Source organism: Thermobia domestica, chromosome 11 (genome assembly GCF_964235325.1).
Source record: "Thermobia domestica chromosome 11, izTheDome1.hap1.1, whole genome shotgun sequence".
NCBI lineage: Eukaryota > Metazoa > Arthropoda > Insecta > Zygentoma > Lepismatidae > Thermobia > Thermobia domestica.
In genome coordinates, this window is record NC_137464.1 from 12,406,265 (window position 1) to 12,428,783 (window position 22,519).

Sequence of the window (22,519 nt, forward strand, 5' to 3'; positions counted from 1 at the left end):
TGTTCGTCATTATAGCTGTACAGTACTATATTCGTAAATTGTTCTTGGGGTATGCTTAATGTTCATAAAGAAATGAGTTCATAGAACTCCGGCCTATCCGGTTTGTCCCTCTGCCACATTAGGCCGAGTACTCGGGAGTCTACTGTACAGTTAAATTCATTATCATAAAACTAAAACATATCATGATCTATGCGTCACCCGGTACCTATGACTGTCTCAAATGTTCCTAACATGTGGGAGAGACCCAGGATTGATTCCAGGAGGAGCACATTCATATGTGTTTTTCGGATCTCGCATTAAGAGTAGATCCTCGGACAGGGACTGTACGTTTCAATCGATCAACATTTGCGTTGGATGAGTTCCACTGTTTTCCTGTAAAGGTGCAGTTTTCTTCAGCCTTTCGTGACAAGCAAAATTGTGGGACGGTAAGCTATAAGAAACAAGCATCTTGTTAAGATTTTATTACCTGCTAATACAGTGAAATCTCTAAATAACGAAACCAATGGGACATGAATTTTTGTCCGTTACAGAGAGGTTACAGATATTTAATTTCTCACAACGGTAATTGTATGCAGTAATATACAGAAAATACATTATGTATGCGCGTAAATACGTAAAATTCAATATGAATATACTCTATTTAGTACATATTTGAGTTACTGGGAGGGATGAAGGAGAAATTCATTTCTGTTAAATATTATTATTGCTGGGGGATGTGTTAATATATTTGTATACTCCAAAAGATAATGCGTGTATGGTAATTTTCTTAATTACATGTTATCACACCGTAAGCATTTTTCATTTATTTCAAATTCTCAGAATCTTCTCAAAAGATGCGTTAGGAACCAACTAACCGGCTCAACTCTTTTGTTGAGCGAAAAATGCATGCTTTTTCTTCTACAAGGGTAATAAAACTCTTTAGCAAGTGTCCACTGAGAACCCTCAGTACGGTTGCAGAAGAAACATGTGTGTGTGTATGTTTGTGTATCGCAGAACCGAGAATAATTTCTGTCCGTTATGAAGAGGTTTTTGAAATGTTTGGGGGGGAAAAGAGCTGTCCGCGTCCGTATCTGAGAGTGTCCGTAAAAAAGAAGGGCTTTGTTTCATAAGAGAACATATGTTTTTGCCGGGACAAAAAAAAAAATCTGCCCGTATTATAGAGGTGTCCGTTAAGGGAGGTTTCACTGTAATTGGAATGAGTAATCACTTCCTGCAACTGCCTTTCTATTATATTATAATGTGAAAAACAACGATGCTATATATTGGACTTAATAAGCAATTCGATTGTAACATTATTTTTTAGCAAACGTCTTATGTTGAAGTCTTATTTTGAGACAAGTGTAATTTGTATGTGTTCATTAATTAAAATAGCACAAACCTTGGGCTTATTAATACAATTCAAATATATCACATACGCACATTCTCTCCGAGTGCATATGCAATCACTGCATCCTCCAAAATCGAATGTACTGGTATTTCGAATCTGCATCAGTTGCGTTCTCTAGTTCAATACCAATCAACATTTACATCCTCAATATTCGAGCTCAAGAAGCAACTTCAAGAATAAATACTTCTCACTTAAAGTGAACAAAGATATACAGTAATATTCTCAACAAGATGCACTTGTGTTCTGAATATTTAGTTATTTAAGCCGAGGTGAAAATCAAAAAGGTCTTTGAGTCGAATCACTGACTCCTCTATCAACTAAGACCTAAGAGCTATTGGCTTCCGTTTGTCAGAAGGATCGAAAAAAGGAGGGAATATTCGAAATATGTGATTTTCATTAAGTGCGACGTTTTTATAAAAACTATATGAGCGCCAATGACAGCAGGACTATGAACTTTGGGCTCTGCGGTATCTTACGGGAGACTCGCGTACTGAGTACCAACTTTTTGTACTGGCATTTTGTCTGCAATGCGCCATTCTGTTCACTGTTCTGATCACACATCGTTTCCATTTATTTCAGAGAAACATTCACTTCATTCACACATATATTTTTCTGTTTTTCCAGCCAAGGTGTGGTATTCTCTCAAATATTAATAATTTCTTTTGTTCATTGACCTTTTCCAGCCTTATCAATTAATTTATTTTAGTTTTAAGATTGTAATCCTTTGGGCTGTTGATAGCTCACTGGAAATTTTAGTTGGCTGAGGTATCCAGTTTCCTTTGATTAACTTAACGTAAGACTATTAAGTGTATATGATGTATAACTGATTTCTTTTGCAGGTTTGCTTTTGAGAACAGTGGGTGGATCTGTTGGACAAACTGTGTATAGTATTATTTTGGAAGGAAGCCTTGTATATTGTGGAACGAAAACCAACATCTCTGTATATGATTTTACAGTAAGTAGACGAACTCACAGATGTTTTTAATCTTTCATTTGCTATATGTCTTGTCTTCTTTTGTGTATCAAGAGGAATTATTTTCGTAAAGAGATTGAGAAATTGTAAATTTGAAAGGAAAAAATTACGTTCTGTTCCACTATGATCTTCGTTTTTCGTGTGTCTATATACATACGAGGCTGTCAGAAAAGTAAATATACAAACACATTTACACGTTAGAGGAAAATGTGTACCAAAGTTGGCAATACTTGCAGTCGCCTTGATGCATACGGAGAGAATTAGGAGTAATTCGTGAGTGCTATGCTGTTTTGTGCGAGGAGCACACATTGGAAGTGGCAGAGGCAATACCGAATCCCGGCAAATGTGAAGTGCGTAGCGTGATCAGGTTTTTGCAGGCACAAGGGAAGCGTCCGATCAGCCATACAGCTCCGACCTCGCATCCAGGGACTACCATATATTCCTGTGCCTAAAGAAACATCTTTCTGGAAAACAGACGACGACAATGGGGTCAGGAAAAAGTTGCAATGTGGTTCTAGATGCAGGATCAAGTTGGAACGCTACACGTGGGCGGTTTAAAATGGTGGGTGGAAACATTCGCAGCATGTTCCAATTAAGAGCAGTCTGGTACAGAACTTCAAACTTTAGCGTTTATTTTATCACTGAGACTGTATGAGACTTGAACCTAGATCTTAACGTAGAATCCGAATCATTTGAGGTCCGACTGAGAATTGAACTCGGATTTCCCGCACCGATGATCCGTACGCTACCCATATAGCTACAAAGGAACTTTCGTATAGAACTTTGTAATGCACTTTATAAATAGACTTCGGGAATAGGCATACATCACCATACTGCACTTTTTATTCTTCGATGAATTTCAATGGGTTTGGTATATGCTCTACTCAAAAAATGTATATCAATAGAATACTGTTCGTCTTCGGTGCATATTGCTACTAATGCCACGATTTTACACTACTGTGTTTCGCTTTTGTGTAGCGTTCCATTTGTGCTGCCACATGCTGTTCACTCTTTAAAACCATGTCTATCATTGATGAAAACTCATTTCCAAACACAGTAGCATGAAAAAAAAAAAAAAAAAATCTTGGAACGGGTGTCTGCTGTTCGAGAAAGTAATCGTGGAAAGGAGATGCTGGATTTATAAGTTGGCGCTTCTAGTGGGTAACGGCATGCTACTTCTCTGTTTCGCTTTCAACATGGGAGCTTTCGGTGATATATGATTGATAACGCGAACTTTCAAAATGTTATCAAATAAGTCTTATTCCTTAAAAACTCATTGTAAAAGCTGTTAACATTACTATTATTATAAAATGTACCTGTAAATTCCAAGGCATTTTATGACGGTTAAATATCGGAACGGGCACTTATTCCGAGTGTAAAACGTTCCTGTCACGTTCGTCATATTGACAGAAATTATTGCACTCCGATTGTGCTACATTGGCTATTATGACTGAAACATGTGACTTGCGCTGTATATCTTCTAGCACACCGTCGGTGACAAGAATAGCAATGATGTATATACGACTCACAAGGCGTGAAGATAGTTAAAAGCACCCGATGTTGTTGCCTGTTTGTTGCCTGTTTTTAACTCTACTCTCAACTTTTAATTTCACAACCCAAGTTACAGATTGGTTCAAGGGGAAAAAATTGTCAAGACTGTTTTGGCAAAAATGTAATTAGACTTATTCAGTATTCCTTGGATTAAAGTGTAGTGGCGACGTAATTGGAGTACTTTGAAGGACAGGGTGTCCGAAAAAGAATGTACCCTTTTCAAAAAAAAATATTCTCGAGCCCCTAATGTGATATTAGAATCCTTTATATATCAAAAGCATGGTAATATATTAAAGTTTTTATTACCTACCTTACAAGGATTCAATATGGGCGTTCTTTGTAACACGGCAAATATCTAGTCGATAACTCATTTCGTCCCATATTCGAATTAACATGTATCTTGTAACAGTAGCAAAGGCTTCTGTGATCCGCTTTCGCAGCTCCATCAGATCTCGAGGCAATAATGGGACAAAGCTCAGTAAAAAGAAGTCGCATGGTGTCATATCTGGATACCTCAGGGGCCATCTCAATAACGCTTCATCATCATGATCAGTGCGACATATCCAGCGCTGTGATAATGTTCATTCAGATACCCCCCTCACGTCATTATGGAAGTGGAGTGGAACTCTATTCTGTTGGAAAACGAAATCTCGGAAGTCCTCTTCAAGCTGTGGTAACCACACCTGGAGAATGTCAAGATACGAGTGTCCAATTACAGTTCTTTCTGCAAAGCAAAATGGCCTATGAAATTTCGTTCTGCACATGGCAGCAAAGGCATTCAACTCAGAGAACCTCTACGCATGCTCAGTGCTTCGCCGAGGATGTTCTGAACCCCAGATTCGAACATTATAATTGTTGACTTTGCCGTTGATATGGAAAGTCCTCTCATCACTGAAGACTGCCCTGTCCCTAAAATAGGAATCCCAACATGTCTACACTAAAGACAATGCGAATTACTTTAATCGTCTTCAGTGAGTACCTGCACAAGTTGCAGCTTGTAAGCCTTGGATTTCAAATGCTTACGAAGAACATCCCAGACTGTTGAACGGGGCAATGCTAAGTCAGCCCACTTTCCTAACTAACTTCGTGGGGCTGCGTTGGAAGGATTGTCAACTCTATCCACTGTCTCCTCTGAATACGAAGGACCGCCGGTGCTTTTGCCTTTGCATAGGCAAGTTGTCTCCGTGAATTGTGTATGACAGCGCTTAATGGAGTTCTTGTCAGGTGGATCGACCCAAACTGTCGCCGAAACTTGCGTTGAACTGTGATAACGGACGTTGTCTTTGCCTATTCCACAGCACAAAATCCTTTCTGTTATTGTGTGGGCGCCATCTTGATAAAATTGTGGTCTTGGGAACAGCGGATATTTTATTCAAAACTTAGAGTATCTAATAGCAATCTTTGTCAGTGACACTTCTCTCTACACGTTGGGCACCTAGAAAAAATAAAGAAAAGGGTACAATCTTTCTCGGACACCTGTAAGAAAATTCTTTCGTCTAAATTTTAAGTTATAAAATCTTTAGTGCAACTGTTCCTTTAAGCTTGATAAGTTCCGAAGTGTATATAGATTATTAAAGAACAGCTTTTTGGGATTTATGGCATGTTTCCTGGCAACAGTAACGCTTACTACTTTCGTTTATCAGTTTAGTTATTTACGTTACTTGAAAAAGCAAATCGTGACAAAAGAAATGAAAAGATATATGTGTGTGACTAGCACAAGCATCTTCATGGAGGCTTAGCGTCATATTGAGTGTGACGAAGGAACTGAAATAAGTCTGGAGAAAAAGTAACAGGATTTTCTCGAGGTTTGTATGAACACTGGAGGAAATATGTTGATGTCCAAGGGAAGGGGAAGGCGATAGAGGAAAATGTAGACACTTTCGCTAAATACTTAATCAGACAATGAGAGGAGGAAAAGAAAAAGAAAGACAGAAACATTAAGGAACACAAGAGTAGCTGTGAAGCGATCAGATGGACATCGTATATATCATCAAGGAAGATTCGTGAATGTATCTCATTGACATATATATCTAATGCTGTGGCATGAGTAATTGAGCTAATGTATTTTTATTTTATTTTCAGAATGGAAATCTGGTAACACAATTTGTGACGAGTGGGGGCATTGTTTCAGTTCGCATTTGGAAAAATATTTTGTTTGCTGCATGTTACGACGGTCAAATTTACGTCTACAATATGTTGGTAAGTTTTCTGTATAGTGAATTTTCTCGAATGAAATTCCATATTATAGGAGGCATATATATAGATGTTATCAAACTAAATGGTAACGCGCATATATTGTGACGAGTAATAATGAACGTTTGTGAACTTTGGACTATCCTATTTGATGAGTAGTACGCAAGGTGGTGTAATACGGATTCGTGTATGCAATAGGCTAGTTGTTGGTAATGCAGAATGGAGACCTCTAATTTTCAAAAAAAGGCAAATTAGGAACAAATGTGCCCAAGACTACCAATGTGTTAGGTGTATCGAGAGCAATAGTGTACCTAAGGTACAATGTGATGATGGCATACAGAACTCGAGATACGACATAGGTCGTGATGTGGTGGCTCAATGGTAAAGCGTTCACCTCTGGTGCACGAGGTCCCTGCTTCGATATCAGCTCACGCCAAATGGGCTTTGTGGTGGACAAACACACACGTTCGTGGTGGAAATGTTCGTGTGCTTTCTCGAGGTTCTGTTTCCTCCCACTTTTTTTTATTCCACCATTTCATTCATTTCTTATCATCATAGCCTACACGACATACCTGCGGAGCGTAAAACTGAAAAATTTCATTTCTTTTTTCATTTCGAGACAAGACATAGGACAGGAATAGTGGGTGGAAACATCCTAGATTGAAGAGATTACCAAACATAGGGGAGGATTGTCACAAGGAATCATAGAGTTTATGCGGCACAACTGACAGCAGCACTCAATCAACATCCGGAGTGACCTGTTTCTACAATACCAGTCTGACGAGAGTTGCATTACTTCAACATCGCGGTCGAGTTGTGATCCACCCATAAATATAATAATAATAATACAGTAATAATATCTGAGGAGCCATATTTCTGCTTGTTGTGAACAAGTCGGGTTATGCATGGCTGACGCCCAAAACGGCGTCATTAAATATTGCTGCAGCTCTGTTCTTGTGTGGATTTCAGTTTTATTTTTTCTTACTGGAGATGAAGTACTACCACTGATAATGCGAATATGTTCTGTAACAACGACACAGACTTCCAAGATGACAATGCGTTAATAAAGATAGCTAGACCTTTTCAGGCAGTGTTTGAGGAAATGCAGGAAGAACTTTTCCCCCTTCCCTTCCTTGGTCTGATCATTTCACTGACTGGCCATTTATAGGCCATTGTTGAACACCTATCATAGCAGCGAGTCTGGCGCAGATTTTCTGTCTCATTGTCTCTGACTCAGTTAAGTGACACATTGCATGAAGTACAGTCCACTCTTCCTGTGGAAACGGTTCACGAATTTTGCCTAAAATATGTGGATCAGTATAAACTAAGGGGTTCAATGCAGTAGGTCATTTCAGATCTTGCTTGGAGGGGGAATAAGTCCTCCGATATAAATAGTCTTCCTTTTTTCCTTATTATATTATTGATTAAAATTTATATTTTTCAAAATTAGGGGGACAATTGCTCCTTCCCTCTGAAGCTTTAAATGACGTCCCTGGTCCAATGGTATATTAACTAAAGAAGTTGCATTTTGTTCAGATGTTTCCATTATTTTGATAGCTGTCTGTATACATTTGTTATATTTAGCTGTATGTATATATACGTAGAGCGTTATTCAGCTAGGCAAATAATCAAATGGTTGCTAATACGACATTATAGTTTTTGTTAGGAAATTAAGTAATTTTCTGACCAGAGTATATACTTATTAAAATAAAATAAGGCGTAACAGTTTCAATGACTAAACGTTATCTACATCAGACGTTAACTGAAATGTTATGAAGATGTTTTTCAGTTAACGTCTAATGAAGATAACGTTAAATTATTGAAACTGTTATAAGTATATACTCTGGTCAGAAAAGTATTAATTACTTAAGTAGTCGTTCCAGAGTCAAGATGGATGAAGTTACATGTAGGAAATTAAATTGTTTAAAATTAAATAAATTAAATTTGTGATGTTCTGCCCGCGTTTTATTTTATTTGAATTGACGTTTCAACAGACATTTACTATCTTTATCCTCGGAGACTTGTAATAAAATATATTCAAATCAGATGAGGATGGAACATTAAAAAGTTAATTTATTTATTATGAATTCATCCGTGAAAATTATGTAGAATATATTAACAACATATAATCCATTTCCCTAATCAAACCTGTAATATATCAGCTTCCAGTTGATTAATTGTTCAACTGAATGATAACCTTATAAGAGTTTATGTTCTTTTATTCGTATATGTATTTTTTCCCTTGTATATATTAAAATACGAGAGGAAAATTAGTAATTTCCTCGTAATATTATTATAGGAAAATGGAACCGTTCTTCTGAGCTTACAATTCAGAAAATACAACAAAAACTTGAGCTTGTTGATTCAACAATAAAAACTTGAAATAACAAACAAAATCAAGAAACTAACAGATAAGCATAGGAAAATGCGTAAGTGGTAAAAAGTACAGCATTTACCACATAATTGGTAAAGCCTGTAACATGAACTTCGACTTTTTTGTTTTCTATTTTCCTTAACGTATTAGTGTGCGTTCCCTCTTGTATTTTTGCTGATTGTGGTCGCCATAGTTAAGTGGGGACGTCAATGAGAGAAGGTCAAACATTGTACCCCAAACTAGCCTGTTTGATTTACTAGATTAATCTTGGAACGTTAGTCAAAGGGGAAGAAAAATTGCCAGGGATTGGGTAGGAATATGATAAACGAGGGAACTGTACAACGGAGGTCTAACAACTTTAAGAACGGTGATAAGTCCCTTCACTACGAATGGGACGACCACAAGGTATACAGTTAACGAAGTACTTGAGGCGGCTAATAAGTCATTGGGAGAATCATTCAGTTGTACTGGCTAAACCATTCGCCAACATCTTCACCAGTTTCGGAAACGGTATAAAATGGGACATTGGGTATAACATGAGTTGACTGCTTACTCAGAAAGCGGCATGAACAAGCGTTTGTGTTTCTTTATTGTTTCGTTTCTGTTAAGGAAGATGGAGGAGTAGATTCGTTACGGTAATCAACGGCACCATCACCATTGGTTAGCAACACATGAATCCACCCGTGACCAGTGATATATATTGTAATGTCTTTTGAGGTAGAGTCAATAACGGTCCGGGCGTTCCCCCTTCACCATTTTTATTACAAAATTTAAATACAAATATCTTTGAATTTACAAAGAATACTAATTAAGTCTGTCCGTCTAAGCGACCAAGATGAAGGAGAAAGGTGTTTTGCACGGTGACCCTGTAACTTAAAGCAGCTTCCAGAGCACCTGCAGGGTTTTAGGTGAGTTTTGCGGGAAACATCCTCAGCTCAAAGCAACCCCGGGTTTAGGTAAAGGTGAACTCCCTAGTCCAAGGTGACCTCAGGAGCAGGTGTTTGTTATTTGATCAGCGGTCAAACTGATAGCTGGTTCCTCCTCAGGCTGCGCTTTTATAGATGGTCTCCTGGTGGCTCGTTCCTCCTCGGGCTCAGTCGTCTTCGTTTCGTGTCTTCCTTGTTGTAGTTTCTCTTCTGCTTGTATTGTTTGTAAATAGTAGCACGTGTTGTGGGATCACGTGCTTGCGCTGAAGGTGAGTGAGGATCCTTAAAATATATATAAGGGTCGATCGATTTATATGCGACCAATTGGGCAACACTCTTGTCACCTGTATAGGTGCACCAGAAACATGTAACCGGAGACATTATCAGTATATATCAGCTTGCAGGTGCCGGAATGTTGGGTTGTTGTGAAATGCCGTCGTAAACGAATCCTTATTGGGAAGGGTACATCAAACCACTGTTGAAAGTTACGTTCTGTGTTTGTTGAACTACTTGGGGTATTAAGCATCGCGAACTTCTACCACTTGTCCATACAATCAATGCAGTTATGTACTCGTAACACCGAAACATGTGCGTGAGAAATTAAAAACCATGGAGCCAGTTGTAAACTGCAGAGGTATCGCTCTCTGTCAAGACAACAGGAAGACATAGTGCTAAGATCACTCGTGGTACCATTGCCTTTGTTAGAAAATTAGTAAATCGCTCATATTTCCTGGACATTCTGCCGTTAAATTACCCTTTGTTCCATTCGATAGAAAATTATCAGCGAAGACGACGGCACCGAACCCTGGATGAGGTGAGCCACGTTCTGACGACTTATTTGATTGACGTTCTGCTGAGCCTTACCCCTCTGGAACCCATAGTCTGCTCAGCAGTTGGAGGCAGTCTATTGCTCACGTAAGAGATTATGTTTTGGCAGGTCCGATCACAGGAAAGATGAGTAGTAGTAGGAAAGGTGGTGGGTTCGTAGTTATTAAATGGTGTTGCATTGTTGCGTCAACTCAACAGTGTGAGGACAATTGGTAGCTAGTTGAAAGAAAGAACTAGTGAACTGAGACTTAGAAAGCCAGCATTAAGGGCGAGGAAAGCCGATGTACTGACCACATCTCATTCTAAAGGCCACAAGCTGCCTAGTAACCCCTGGCGCCGAAGGGCTGGTGCCAGGACTTCAGTTCAGTTTTAGGGACTACATTTGGTTTTCCAGCACACACTACTTCACGTTGCCGCTTTTCTCTTTGTAAGATCAAAATCCAAAAGAACGTTTCTTGGTACCAATAGTTCCAAAGCAATTTTTTGATCAACTTGTAATAAGACTCTAAGCTTTCGAGATGCACGGCTTTAACATTGATGTAACATCGTTTTCGGAAATTGATAACTTTAGAATGCATTTTTGATACTAACTAACTAACTAATTCTTTGGCTTATGGAGCCCGGAGGTTCAATGCCGCGTTCACAAAGGCTCTCCACTGACTTCTATCCTTAACCAACTGGATCCAGTTTCTCCATTGTATTCCTATTTCTGCGAGATCCATCTTAATATTGTCCTCCCATCTGCGCCTAGGTCTTCCTGACGGTCGTTTTCCGATTGGTTTTCTAGTAATGACTTTGAAAGCGTTTCTACTTTCTTCCATTCTAGCTACATGACCTGTCCACCTAAGCCTCCTAGACTTGATGACCCTAACAATGTTTGGTAAACCGTATAAATTATGTAGTTCCTGGTTATGAAGTTTCCGCCATTCCCCATTCCCGTTCCCCTTGGGTCCGAATATTCGTCTCGGGATCTTGTTCTCAAATACTTTCAGTCTATGTTCTTCCCTCAGAGTAAGCGACCACGTTTCGCAACCATACAGAACAACAGACATAATTATCGTTTTATATATTTTAAGCTTCAAATTCCTCGAGAGAATTCGCGACGACAAGAGATTTTAAACTGAATAATAACACGAATTCCCTGCTTTTAGTCGATATTTAATTTCTTCGTAAATATAATTTTCTTTTGTTAATATTGATCCTAGATATTTGAAAGTATCCACTTTATCAAAAATGTTATTTAATATTTTAACGCATCCACAATTTGCCGTATTACGGTTCCGACGCACTTCCATGTATTTCGTTTTCTCTGCATTTACTTCTAAATCCATGTCCCTACAAGCGTTTAATAAGACCTCTGCATTTCTATTGTTCTCCTATCATCCCGTATTAAATTTACCTCATCAGCATACGCCATAACCTGGCGAACACGGTTCAAATCTAGGCCCTGGTTGCTATTCATTTTTGTTACACGTTTATTAAACATTTTTAGGTAATAAATTCCTGTATCTGGTATTCTCTTTGCATACGAGAATATTAATTTTGTTCCCGAATACGGGAAAACTGGGAGTGGAAACTTCCAAATAATTATCACATCTTATTTAGTACTTCTCTTCATTGGTCTATACAGCTTTGTGTCCTTTGAAACTGTGCCTAAAAGCTCTCAAGGTGACCCGGTTAGGATTCTTGCCGATAAGCTTCAACAGCTTCTGTCGCACCATAAAACCATTGCTTCCTATGAGTTTCTTTCACTTTGGGAAATAAAAATAAGCTACATGGATCTGTACTGTAGGTGGGATGTATAGATAAGTGATTCCGTTACTCCTGCGCATCACAATGTGTACAAGGACACAGTGTTTCCGCAGTTCAGCGAGTTTGAGATGGAAACGAAGTCCTTTATGGTCAGGGCTTCATACAAGTTTATGTAATTTTATCGTAAGCATATTTTTTAAAATAGATTTTGAGTAAAAGTTCTAAATTTAATTGACATCTAAATTTTCCTTTCCAGCTAGCCTAAACTTCGGTTTCACTTCGTTCAAAATCAGTTGTCTCAATGCATTGCTTAGAATCTGAAAGCAATTATTCTTCAAGTCAAAAAGGATTAGTTTAATCTACTTTCGGTTTCCAATAAAAATGTTTGTTCCTTTTATTTGTTGATCGTACATATAACCTATAACCTAATTGTCATTAACTCATGGTTCACAGACTCGCTATGTGTATGTTATTTTTGAAAAATGGCATAAAATGTAATTTCTATAGAAATTATCTTTATTCTTCTTTGGAGGCGGAGGTGGCGAAAATTTACAGAAATAACGGAACTACACAAGTTTTTATAACTAGAAAAAAAAAATGACCCATTAAAAACCATACAAAATATGTGGTACTCACTGTATAGTGGTTGGCCACCTTCCCTATTGACTTGTTGAGACTCAGTTCTCAATTGCGCATTGTATACAAAGCTCATGTAATGGGTTCGTAGCAGAGAGAAGTAGCCTTGGCCCTCACGCCATCAGTAGACTCCTTAATCAAACAGCTTATATAATGGAGTTTGGACTCATATTGCATAAGTAAGGCTTTACTACAGAACTCCCACGGTGCTAGTCATTTTATTTTCTTGGATACTTTGTTAATACATAAAAACTAACCTGAAAATGCACCAATAATGTTGCTGCTTTGAAATGTCTTTACTTAAAACTGAAATTCTTGTCTTGTCGACTCTTTTTGCAGGACAAAAGCATTGTGGCAAAGATCCCTGGACCTGGAAAAATGATACTTTGTATGGAAGTAATGGAGGATTTGGTAAGTAGCTGGCACGTTAACTCTTTCGAGGGATGCTTAACAATTATTGACCGTGATATTTCAAACCGGGCAGTACAAAGTCACTTTTGAAAATAAAGTGTATTTAGATTACAAAACAGTAACTTAGGTTTAACAACAAATTTCATACTTATTTTTATATGAGTTGCTTCCATGTCAGAAATGTCGATTTCTCACCATATGGTATTTCTTAACAAATAAACTATAAGGTCTCACTGTGATACCTATCATCAAACTTTCTGTACATAATGCCAAAATTCACATGTTTGTTTGAGATTTTTTTTTGAAAATTTTTCTCAGGTAGGTTTTTGCAAAATTCAAGGTCAAATTTTGACCCTAATGACCTTAAAATTAAAATTTCTCCCAAAGTAGTCATGTCGCTTAGCAAATGAAAGCTCGTTACAAAAGCTGCAATTTGGTACAATTTTCATCCCTCTATCTCCATTTCAGACTGAGAATTTTGTGATTACATGTCGGCAGAAAGTGTTTTTTTTTTCTTTCTTTTCTTTTCTTCGAACTTTGAAAGACTGCTGCTGGATAACTATGCCATATAAAAATCTGAAACTTTGCTATTTCATCTATCTCTAGTAGTACTTCATATATTACAAAATTCAGAAATGTTCAAGTTCAAACTAGTCAAAAATTTGGTTCATTTGACGTGGAATGATCCATATGTCCATTAAATGTGATAAGTGTCTGTGTATTTTACTTTAGAAAACTACTATTCTGCAAAATTTGTAGAATATCTTCTTTATCTAATGAGAAAAAGCGGAAAGGCTATTACTCACCGCAAAAAAATATGTAGCGGAATTTTCTTCTACATGCAACAGGTAGCGCTTACGGAAGATACAACTTCCTTCAGCCTGTGGTAGACTTCAAAAAGGACAAAAAACATGAAAGATGGTTAAAAATGGTTAAAAGGTTAGGATGTGTAAAAAAACAAATCTTCTGTCAAACATTAAAACACACGGGAATAGAAACTCACTGGCATTGTACACTGTTTTCTGTTCTTGCTTTCCAAATGGTCAAGTATGTAGTGAAAAGATTACTCCAAATAACATTTATTTCTCTATCCAGGTTAAGTGAGGGCCTTTCTTTGTGAATATGATGGTTTATGTAATTTTTCGTTCCGTTGCTGTTTGTGCTTTTTCAATCAAACATGATTCCACGATATGATGGTTATAATCTCTAAGATGCGTTGCTAGACCGGATAATTGTTACGGATTCTGAGACTTAGAGATACGAACATGCTCAGTTATTCTAGTACAAATGTTCCTTTTTGTTTGACCTATATACAGGGAGTCCATAAATTCCTGTAGGAAAGTAAAACTATATAACTTGGAAACTACGTAATGTATTAACAAATACTTTTTGATTTACTTACAGAAAGGTTCAAAGTTTTGTTTCAGCTAGTTAAGGTTCATCGCCAAACCTTCAATTGTGCACCATTCACGTCCAAACACTCTTGCAATCTTTTTGGGAAACCAAGAATTGTGAGTTGGCGGTACTCATCTGGAATGTTCAAAATCACATCAGTTATTTTGTTCTTGAGATCGTGCAGATTAGCTGACTTCTGCGAATACACCTTGATCTTCACGTGTCCCCACAGCCAGTAATCACAAGGCTACAAATCTGGTGATCTTGCAGGCCAAGGTGTGGGTCCTCTTCGGCCAATCCATCTCTCCTTAAATTCTTCGTTAAGAAACTGTCAAACTTGAAGGGCATAGTGCGGCGGTGGTCCTGTTGCATGTGGACCTCATTATTGGATGCCTAACCTATTAAGTTCTGGCAAGAGGAATGTAGCATGTTCAGATAATTGTTACCATTTACCTTCTCTTCCTTGAAGAAAAAAGGTCCGATAATGTGGTCTATTGAAACAGCACACCACACATTGACTTTGGGACTACTACGCTTGTACTCCTCGAATTCACGTGGATTTTCCACCCCCCAAATTCAGCAGTTGAGCCTGTTCACTTTTCTCGACACATGAAATGTGGCTTCATCTGAAAACAGAAATCGAGACAAAAGGTCACCATCTTCTTGTAAGCGGGTAAGCATTGACTCACAGAATTCCATTCTCATGTCACAGTCTTCTTCTATCAGCTCGTGCACAAATTTTAACTTATAGGGCCGGTCCTTCAAATTCTTGCGTATGAGCTTGTGTAACGTTGGCTTCGGTATTCCCAGTTTCAATAACCTACGTTTAAGCGACTTCATTGGTCTCCTGGCTATGCTGTCCTGCAACGTGTGAATCACATCGTCACTCGTTCCTGTCCTTCCGCTGCGTGGTAAATCTGACACACTTCCCGTTTCTTTGAACTTCTCGTACTACCTCTTGATACTTGTTTCTGTTGGGGGTGTTTTCCCATACGTTGTTTGGAACTTTCTCCGCACTAAAACTCAAGATTTTAATTCAGCAAACCACAAAACACATTGTACCTTTTCTTTAATACAAGCGATCTTAAGTCACGTGATTACCAGCGCAAACGTCATCGAGCATTGTGGCCAGAACAAAACTTTAAACTTCCTTTCTTCCAACCCCCAAAATTTATACACTTAAACGTAACGGTTTCCAAGTTATAGAATTTTACTTTCCTGCAGGACGTTATGGACTCCCTGTACACTTTATCACACTGACATTTCACTCGATACACGCCACTGCTTTGTAAAGGGTCAGTAAAAAATGCTTTTTTGGAGGAACTTCTGAAATTTTGATGTGTCTTCTGCAGAATCTTCTTGATTTTTGCTGAAAAAAGTGGAACCAAAGGGACACTAATCCATCTATCGGTTACGGCATCTGTTGTTGGTTAATGGTGGGTGCCGACGATCTCCTGTTGTACCTTGCAAGGCTCATTGCATATATATATATATATATATATATATATATATCTATATATATAAATATAAATATAAATATAAATATATATATATATATATATAGGCTAAGGTTTTCCTTTTGGTAGCTAGCTACTTGTTTAATTTGAAACACTGCTAAGCTAAACGACAACTCTCCCGTTATTGCGGAGGGGGGGGGGGGTAAAATTATATATAAGAGAGAAGGGAAATAGCAGAGGCATGGTAGATTCTTCTTTCAGCAGCAGCCGCCGTGCTCCTGAGGTTTTTTTTTTTTTTTTTTTTTTTTTTTTTTTTTTTTTTTTTTTTTGTCAGGAGTGAGGGTGCAGGCAGGATGATGGCTGTAGCGTAGGACCCAAAACTTTAGACTTGTCTTAGAGGAATACGAATCGAAATATTTAAATTCTGGTTGTATGTCCTTGGGGTTTAGACTAAGATTAGGTGTTCGAGCCCTGGATAGGAAATTTGTATGGAAATTAAATTTAGTAGGGATTATTAGATCTTTTGAAGGCAACGTCCGTTTTGGGCGCTAGGTGTTACATGAATGTTGATTGAATTTTAGGAAAGGCCGTTGCTATGGCAACTGGAACTTTTTTTTTTTTTTTTTTTTTTTTTTTTTTTTTTTTTTTTTGACAGTTGTGTTTGACTAGCTGCATTAGAAAATTTTACACAGCTGATTCCTCACGTAAGGGGATGATAGGCTTTGGGGTTTGAGATTATTTCCTATACCGAACCTTGAATGAAGATGCTGCATTCCTAAATGAAGGAAATTTCCCTTTTTCCTGTTTAATGATTAATAGCTAGTTTATTTTCCTGAAGTTTTGTCCTAATTCTAATACCTGAATTAGGGTCTTTAGGCCAGACAGTGTTCAGAATGTTGGGGCTGTCTTTAGAGATTTCGAGGTTTATGATGGTTTGTAAGAAACGCATGTTCAGAAACTCTTTTTCAGAAATCTTTAGTTATTCTTGGATTGAACGCTTCTGGACTGAAGCAAGCAAAATTTAGGGTATTAAGTAGGTGGTGACCTCTAGTTCTAAGGAGGTGAGTGTTTTTTTTTATGTACATGCAACTGGACAATTAGAGAACTTATTTTTTTTTTTAATTAAGTAACTTTTGATCCAATTAGAGAATTTTCTAGTTGTTTTTTTTTTTTTTTTTTTTTTGTTTCCTAAATAAAATTTGGTCTAATTGGAAAAGCCTAAACCTTGGGTAAAATCCCCTAAACCTTGGGTATTATGATTAATTAATTTTATTTGGCTAATTACCCTAGACAATTAGTAAACATATTTTATTTATATTATGCAAGTGTCTCTTGAGATTAAGTCTCAGGTTTTGATACGAAGAGGAAGAAAAAGGGACATTACAACCTGTTTGTACCATTTTAACAATAAAGATTTTTGGAAACCATTTTCCTGTCCAATTTGTAATAAATACTGGTACAACAGGAGATCATTGGCACCCACCGTCAACCAACAAGATGCCGTAACTGACAGATGGATTAGTGTCCCTTTGGTTCCACATTTTTCAGCAAAAATTAAGGAGATTCTGCAAAGACACAACATCAAAATTTCAGAAGTTCCACCAAAATCTATAGATAAATACATAACCAATTTTAAAGTATTTTTTTACTGATCCCTTACAAAACAGTGGCGTCTATCGGGTGAAATGTCAGTGTGATAAAGTGTATATAGGAACATTTGTACTAGAATAACTGAGCACGTTCGTATCTTTTAAGTCTCGGAATCCGCAACAATTATCCGGTCTAGCAACGCATCTTAGAGATTATAACCATCATATCGTGGAATCATGTTTGATTGAAAAAGCAAAAACAGCAACGGAACGAAAAATTAAGAATCATATTATATTCACAAAGAGAGGCCCTCACTTAACCTGGATAGAGGAGAAATAAATGTAATTTAGAGTAACCTTTTCACTACATACTTTCACCATTTGGAAAGCAAGAACAGAAAACAGTGACCAACAGTGTACAATGCCAGTGAGTTTCTATTCCCGTGTGTTTTAATGTTTGACAGAAAATTTGTTTTTTACATATCCTAACCTTTTAACCATTTTTAACCATCCTTCATGTTTTTTGTCCTTTTTGAAGTCTACCACAGGCTGAAGAAGTAAGTTGCATCTTCCGAAAGCGCTACCTGTTGCAGGTAGAAAAAAATTCCGCTACACATATTTTTTTTTTTTTTTTCGCGGTGAGTAATAGCCTTTCCGCTTTTTCTCATTGAATATAATCACCGTTCGCAATATTATATCTTCTTTATCTCTTTTCTTGTTCATTTTATCCACAGATTATTGTAAGCAGTTGGGATGGAAAATTAGAAGTGAGAAATTTTCCGCCGGAAGTAAAGAACGCTCTGAGTGAGGAACAGGTTACATGCAAGGCCCTGGAATGGAATTCTTATGTAAATAAATAAATAAATTAAAAAGAAATACGTGAATAGTGGCAACAAAGAAGGTTATCTTTTCTAAAAAGATAATATTTTTATTGCATTTAATGCGGTCTCGAGAACTAAATGTGAATCGCGTTGGAAGAAGTAGAGAAGTCATATTTTTTCTTCCTTAAGACAAATAGTTTTGTGACTAAAATATTCGTTACAAACTTTTAAGTGAGTTGCCGTAAGATACGGTGACCAGCAGTGAAGAATCGTGAGTGGTTAAGGCAGGGTTTCCACACTTAAATTTTACTTTTTTTTTTTTTTTTTTTTAAGTTTGTGTGGACTTCGCACAGATTTGTATCCAGTATAGAACTGTCATTGATGGCTTTAATTCATTGTCATTACGGTACACAAGTTCAAACATCGTGCGTAATAGTTAAAGAGTTTATTAAGAACCGGTGTTTTTGAGAGTGTGTGAAGTTAAATTCGTCCAGAAAACAAACAAACACAAAAAACTCAAGTTATATCAGTATATCATTTTTTTGTTAGCATTTTATAGGAACAGTAGTATCAGATTACATTCAGATCATTGTTTCAGCTGTTAAAAAAATCGTTAGTATTTGACTGAGACTTAATTATATATTCACAATAGAAGCTACTTTTCACAATATCATTTCAGCAATTAGACATATTTATTGTTCCAACTCTTTTGCTCTGAAGAAATTATTGTTCCGTGCATTCCTTGAACGTGGTTAAGTAAGTATTTTCAGGGTTATTTGGTTAAAACTCCACAAATACAAAAGTATCCGTTGTTGCATTATGAATTTCAAAATTTAACTTCGGACAGTATGGAGGCTAATTCAGATATATTACCAATCATTTTGCTTTCTTCAAATTTTGATTCCTGAATATTCATGTACTTTCAGAATTTTGTTTTTTTCTAAAGCAGTGTGTCCTGTCCTTATTTACCGCCTTCCATCGTAAACCCTGTATACTTCACTCTTCCGTGGGGCCGCGGTGGCTCAGTGGTAGAGTGTTCACCTGTGGTGCGTGGGGTTCCTGGTTCGATCCCAGCTCGCCCCAACTGAACTGTGGTGGACAAGTACCGTGTGCGCGGGTTTTCCCATTTCCTCCCACTTTCTTTATTCCACTATTCCATTCATTTCTCATCATCACCATCTCCTTTAGCCTAGCCGGCATAAGTGTGGGACGTAAATCTGAAATATTTCATTTTTTTTTTCACCCTTCCGTCGCCATTTGCTGATCTGACATTGCGATTTCAGATGTATGGAATTCTCAAATCTTCAATATATAACACTGTAGTAGAGTATTATTTTTTAAACATGTTTGTCCTAGATTGCACTCAATAGTTATTTTGTATTAGTACGATATTTAATTTAAGTGTTTAATTGAATTTTTTCGTTACAACATTCATAATGTTTATAATTACGAACGTAGTTTATTTCTATTAGTACCTTTCGTGTTCCTCCCCCACTTTACACTCTCTTCACGCCCCCTAGATTGGAAACCACTGTTCTAGAGCCTTAAAGATAGGATTTAAAGGACACAACCAGAAAATGAAAGAGGAAGTGACTTATGGTATCAGAGAAGAACAATGCAGACGTGAAATAATTGTAGCAATACACAGGACATGGTTTCCTTGCACTGCCTTTTCCAGTAAATCTGTTATTTTTGTAATTTCCTTGTTCTGTGTATTGTTGCAATTATTTTATCTTAGCACTGCTCTTCCCTGGTGAGTCCATTCTTTTTTATTATTATTATTTCCTGTATATTTTTTACATCTACTTCTGGAAGCTTAGAAGTGGAAACATTATTCAGGAACCGAAATCTGAAGTAAGTGAAATGATTCAAAAGTTAGCATTCGCAGATCATAACTTAGTAGCAGTAGATTGAATATATCAAGTTCGTTAATAGTAATATTACCAGTCAGGAAGGAAGGAAGGATTTTCTACATGTCTTTGTTAAACTCTCTGAGAAAGCAACATAAGAAATATCAATTTTATGTGCAAAGTCTTGTATTAACATGTTAAAAACTAATGAAGAACTAACTAGACTCCAGGAAAACAAAGATGAAATTATAACAAGGTCTTTCTATGCATTTCAAGACAACAAATCATACCTTCATACATTGTTCTACTAGTAACGCTGAAAGATAACTTCTGATCATTTTTTATTAAAATTTAAAAAGAAATAATGGAACTTTAATTTAATAATTCGGGTAAAATATGGATGCGTTAATTGAAAAATTATATATGCTAATGAGAGGAGGAAGCAACCGATTTTTTATTTTACACACCTAATTCTCCATAGGTGCGAATTCTAACGCAGAGAGTGAAAAAGTGACAGACTGAACGAAGACTGGAACCCGGGACCTCCGGCATACCGTCCCGATACGTTAACCACTGCACTACTCAGTTCGCTTCCCAGTTCCTTCCTAATGGACTAGGTGGCATAGTGGTTAACGCATCGGCACGGTATGCCGGAGGTAACAGGTTCCAGTCTCCCTTCAGTCTGTCACTTTTTCACTCTCTGCGTTGGAAAATTATAATTTACAAAAAGATGTTTGCCAATACTGAAATTCTCAACCGTTATTTTTGTCTATCTTGGCTATTCATACTTCTGTCATTCTGTCCATAGTTCGTTGGTAGGATTTTTACATGTACTTCTTTTGATAGTTTTAAATTGAATACTTCCCTGTGAAAATCTCATAACTTAATTTATGAATAAGGCTGCCGAATTCAGCCGAAATATAGAAAATAATTCGTATAAGCAGATAATATAGGTAAAGAATTTTCTGTTGTATATCATACATTTTGAAGATATATATAACATAGTTTACTTAAATTTAAACTGATATTAGTCATTTTTAACTCTGGTGAATTAGACTTTTCAAGGAATGCGTGGAACAATAAATTTATTTACAACGATAGAGATAGAAACAAATTACTTTATTATATCTTTGGTACTCGTTCATAAGTGCATATTCTTCAGATAGCGTGCATATTAGTGAAATGTTCGTTGCACGTAAATACGTTGAATCAAAGCTTTGCTGTAAGAAGTTCTTAGATTGACGACAAAGAGATTTAATGACTTGTTTTACACATCGTGTTGCATGTTCATGAGCACAGCAAAGCGCATGTCATTTAAAAATACACGATATCATTAACTTCTATTGTCCGACAATATATAGAACATGTTATCGTGTAAAATGATGTATTGATTCGTATTTGTTAAATGCGAAAATTGTTCTTGAAGAAAGCATATTGGTAGGACAGTTAAATGTCACAATACAAAAATTGAAATTTGTACAGGTTGATCTCATGTCTGTAATATTAATGTTATTAATATTTGATAATAAAACTTACCCATAATTCTTTTTTTATAGCTTCTGTTGCGTTTTAGAGTAATATATTGTTATACATTTTCCTGTACCAATAATTGTACAAAAATATTGACGTAAGGATAAACCATTCCAATCTTCAATTTGAAGAGATGTCTAAGGTATCTTTCATATTAGAAAAAACATATATATATTTGTTAATAATATATTTGATTTTAACTCTCCCAGATTTTAATTCTGAGTAGATTACAGTTTTCCTGTTGAATGGGATGTAGTTGAATATCTGAAATTGCTGTTGTTTGAAAATATTCGATGTCTCGTATAGTTAAAGAATTTTGTGCAATGCTTCAAGAACAAACATTTACATTTTGCATTTTTTTCTTATCTTCACTGATATAAAATTTTATTTGCTACTTAAAATACTCAAGGAAATACTTGTGTTGCTAAGTTATTATATGTGACAAAAAGTATTGCGGAAATACTCCATGACTATATTGTAATATTTGGTGTTAATAATCATTATTAACTTTGAAAAATAAAAAATTAGTAACCCTGAAATATGTTTATCGCATTTATTGCAGAGAGAGAGAGACTAGTGTTAACATTATACATAAAAATACGCTGCGTCCAATTCTAACATGGTGTATTATTTTAAACAAGATAATTTTAAAATAATAGGTTTTTCTTCATAATGTATCAACTTGAAGTGCCGAAAATAAAAATGCATATCCAAAGGAAAGGCAAATGTAGTAAAAATATATATTGTTACTTTTTTCGTTGTTATGTCTCCTTTGTATATTTTGTTTCATTCATATTTTCTCTCCATATTTTGAGTAAGATTGGTGAGTATACAGGTCACTGTGAT

The 22,519-nt window shown here is 36.5% G+C and overlaps 1 protein-coding gene across 1 annotated transcript in view; it reads left to right on the plus strand.

Annotated features, from left to right (window-relative positions):
- Positions 1-21,678, plus strand: part of LOC145663893 (uncharacterized) — a 64,291-nt gene extending 42,613 nt beyond the window's left edge. The window contains exons 7-10 of the mRNA XM_081730057.1: positions 2,227-2,342; positions 5,994-6,110; positions 12,960-13,031; positions 18,207-21,678. Of these exons, the coding sequence (XP_081586183.1) occupies positions 2,227-2,342; positions 5,994-6,110; positions 12,960-13,031; positions 18,207-18,332 (431 nt within the window). The 3' untranslated portion in view covers positions 18,333-21,678. The remainder of the gene's footprint in view (positions 1-2,226; positions 2,343-5,993; positions 6,111-12,959; positions 13,032-18,206) is intronic.
- Positions 21,679-22,519: the final 841 nt, after the last annotated feature.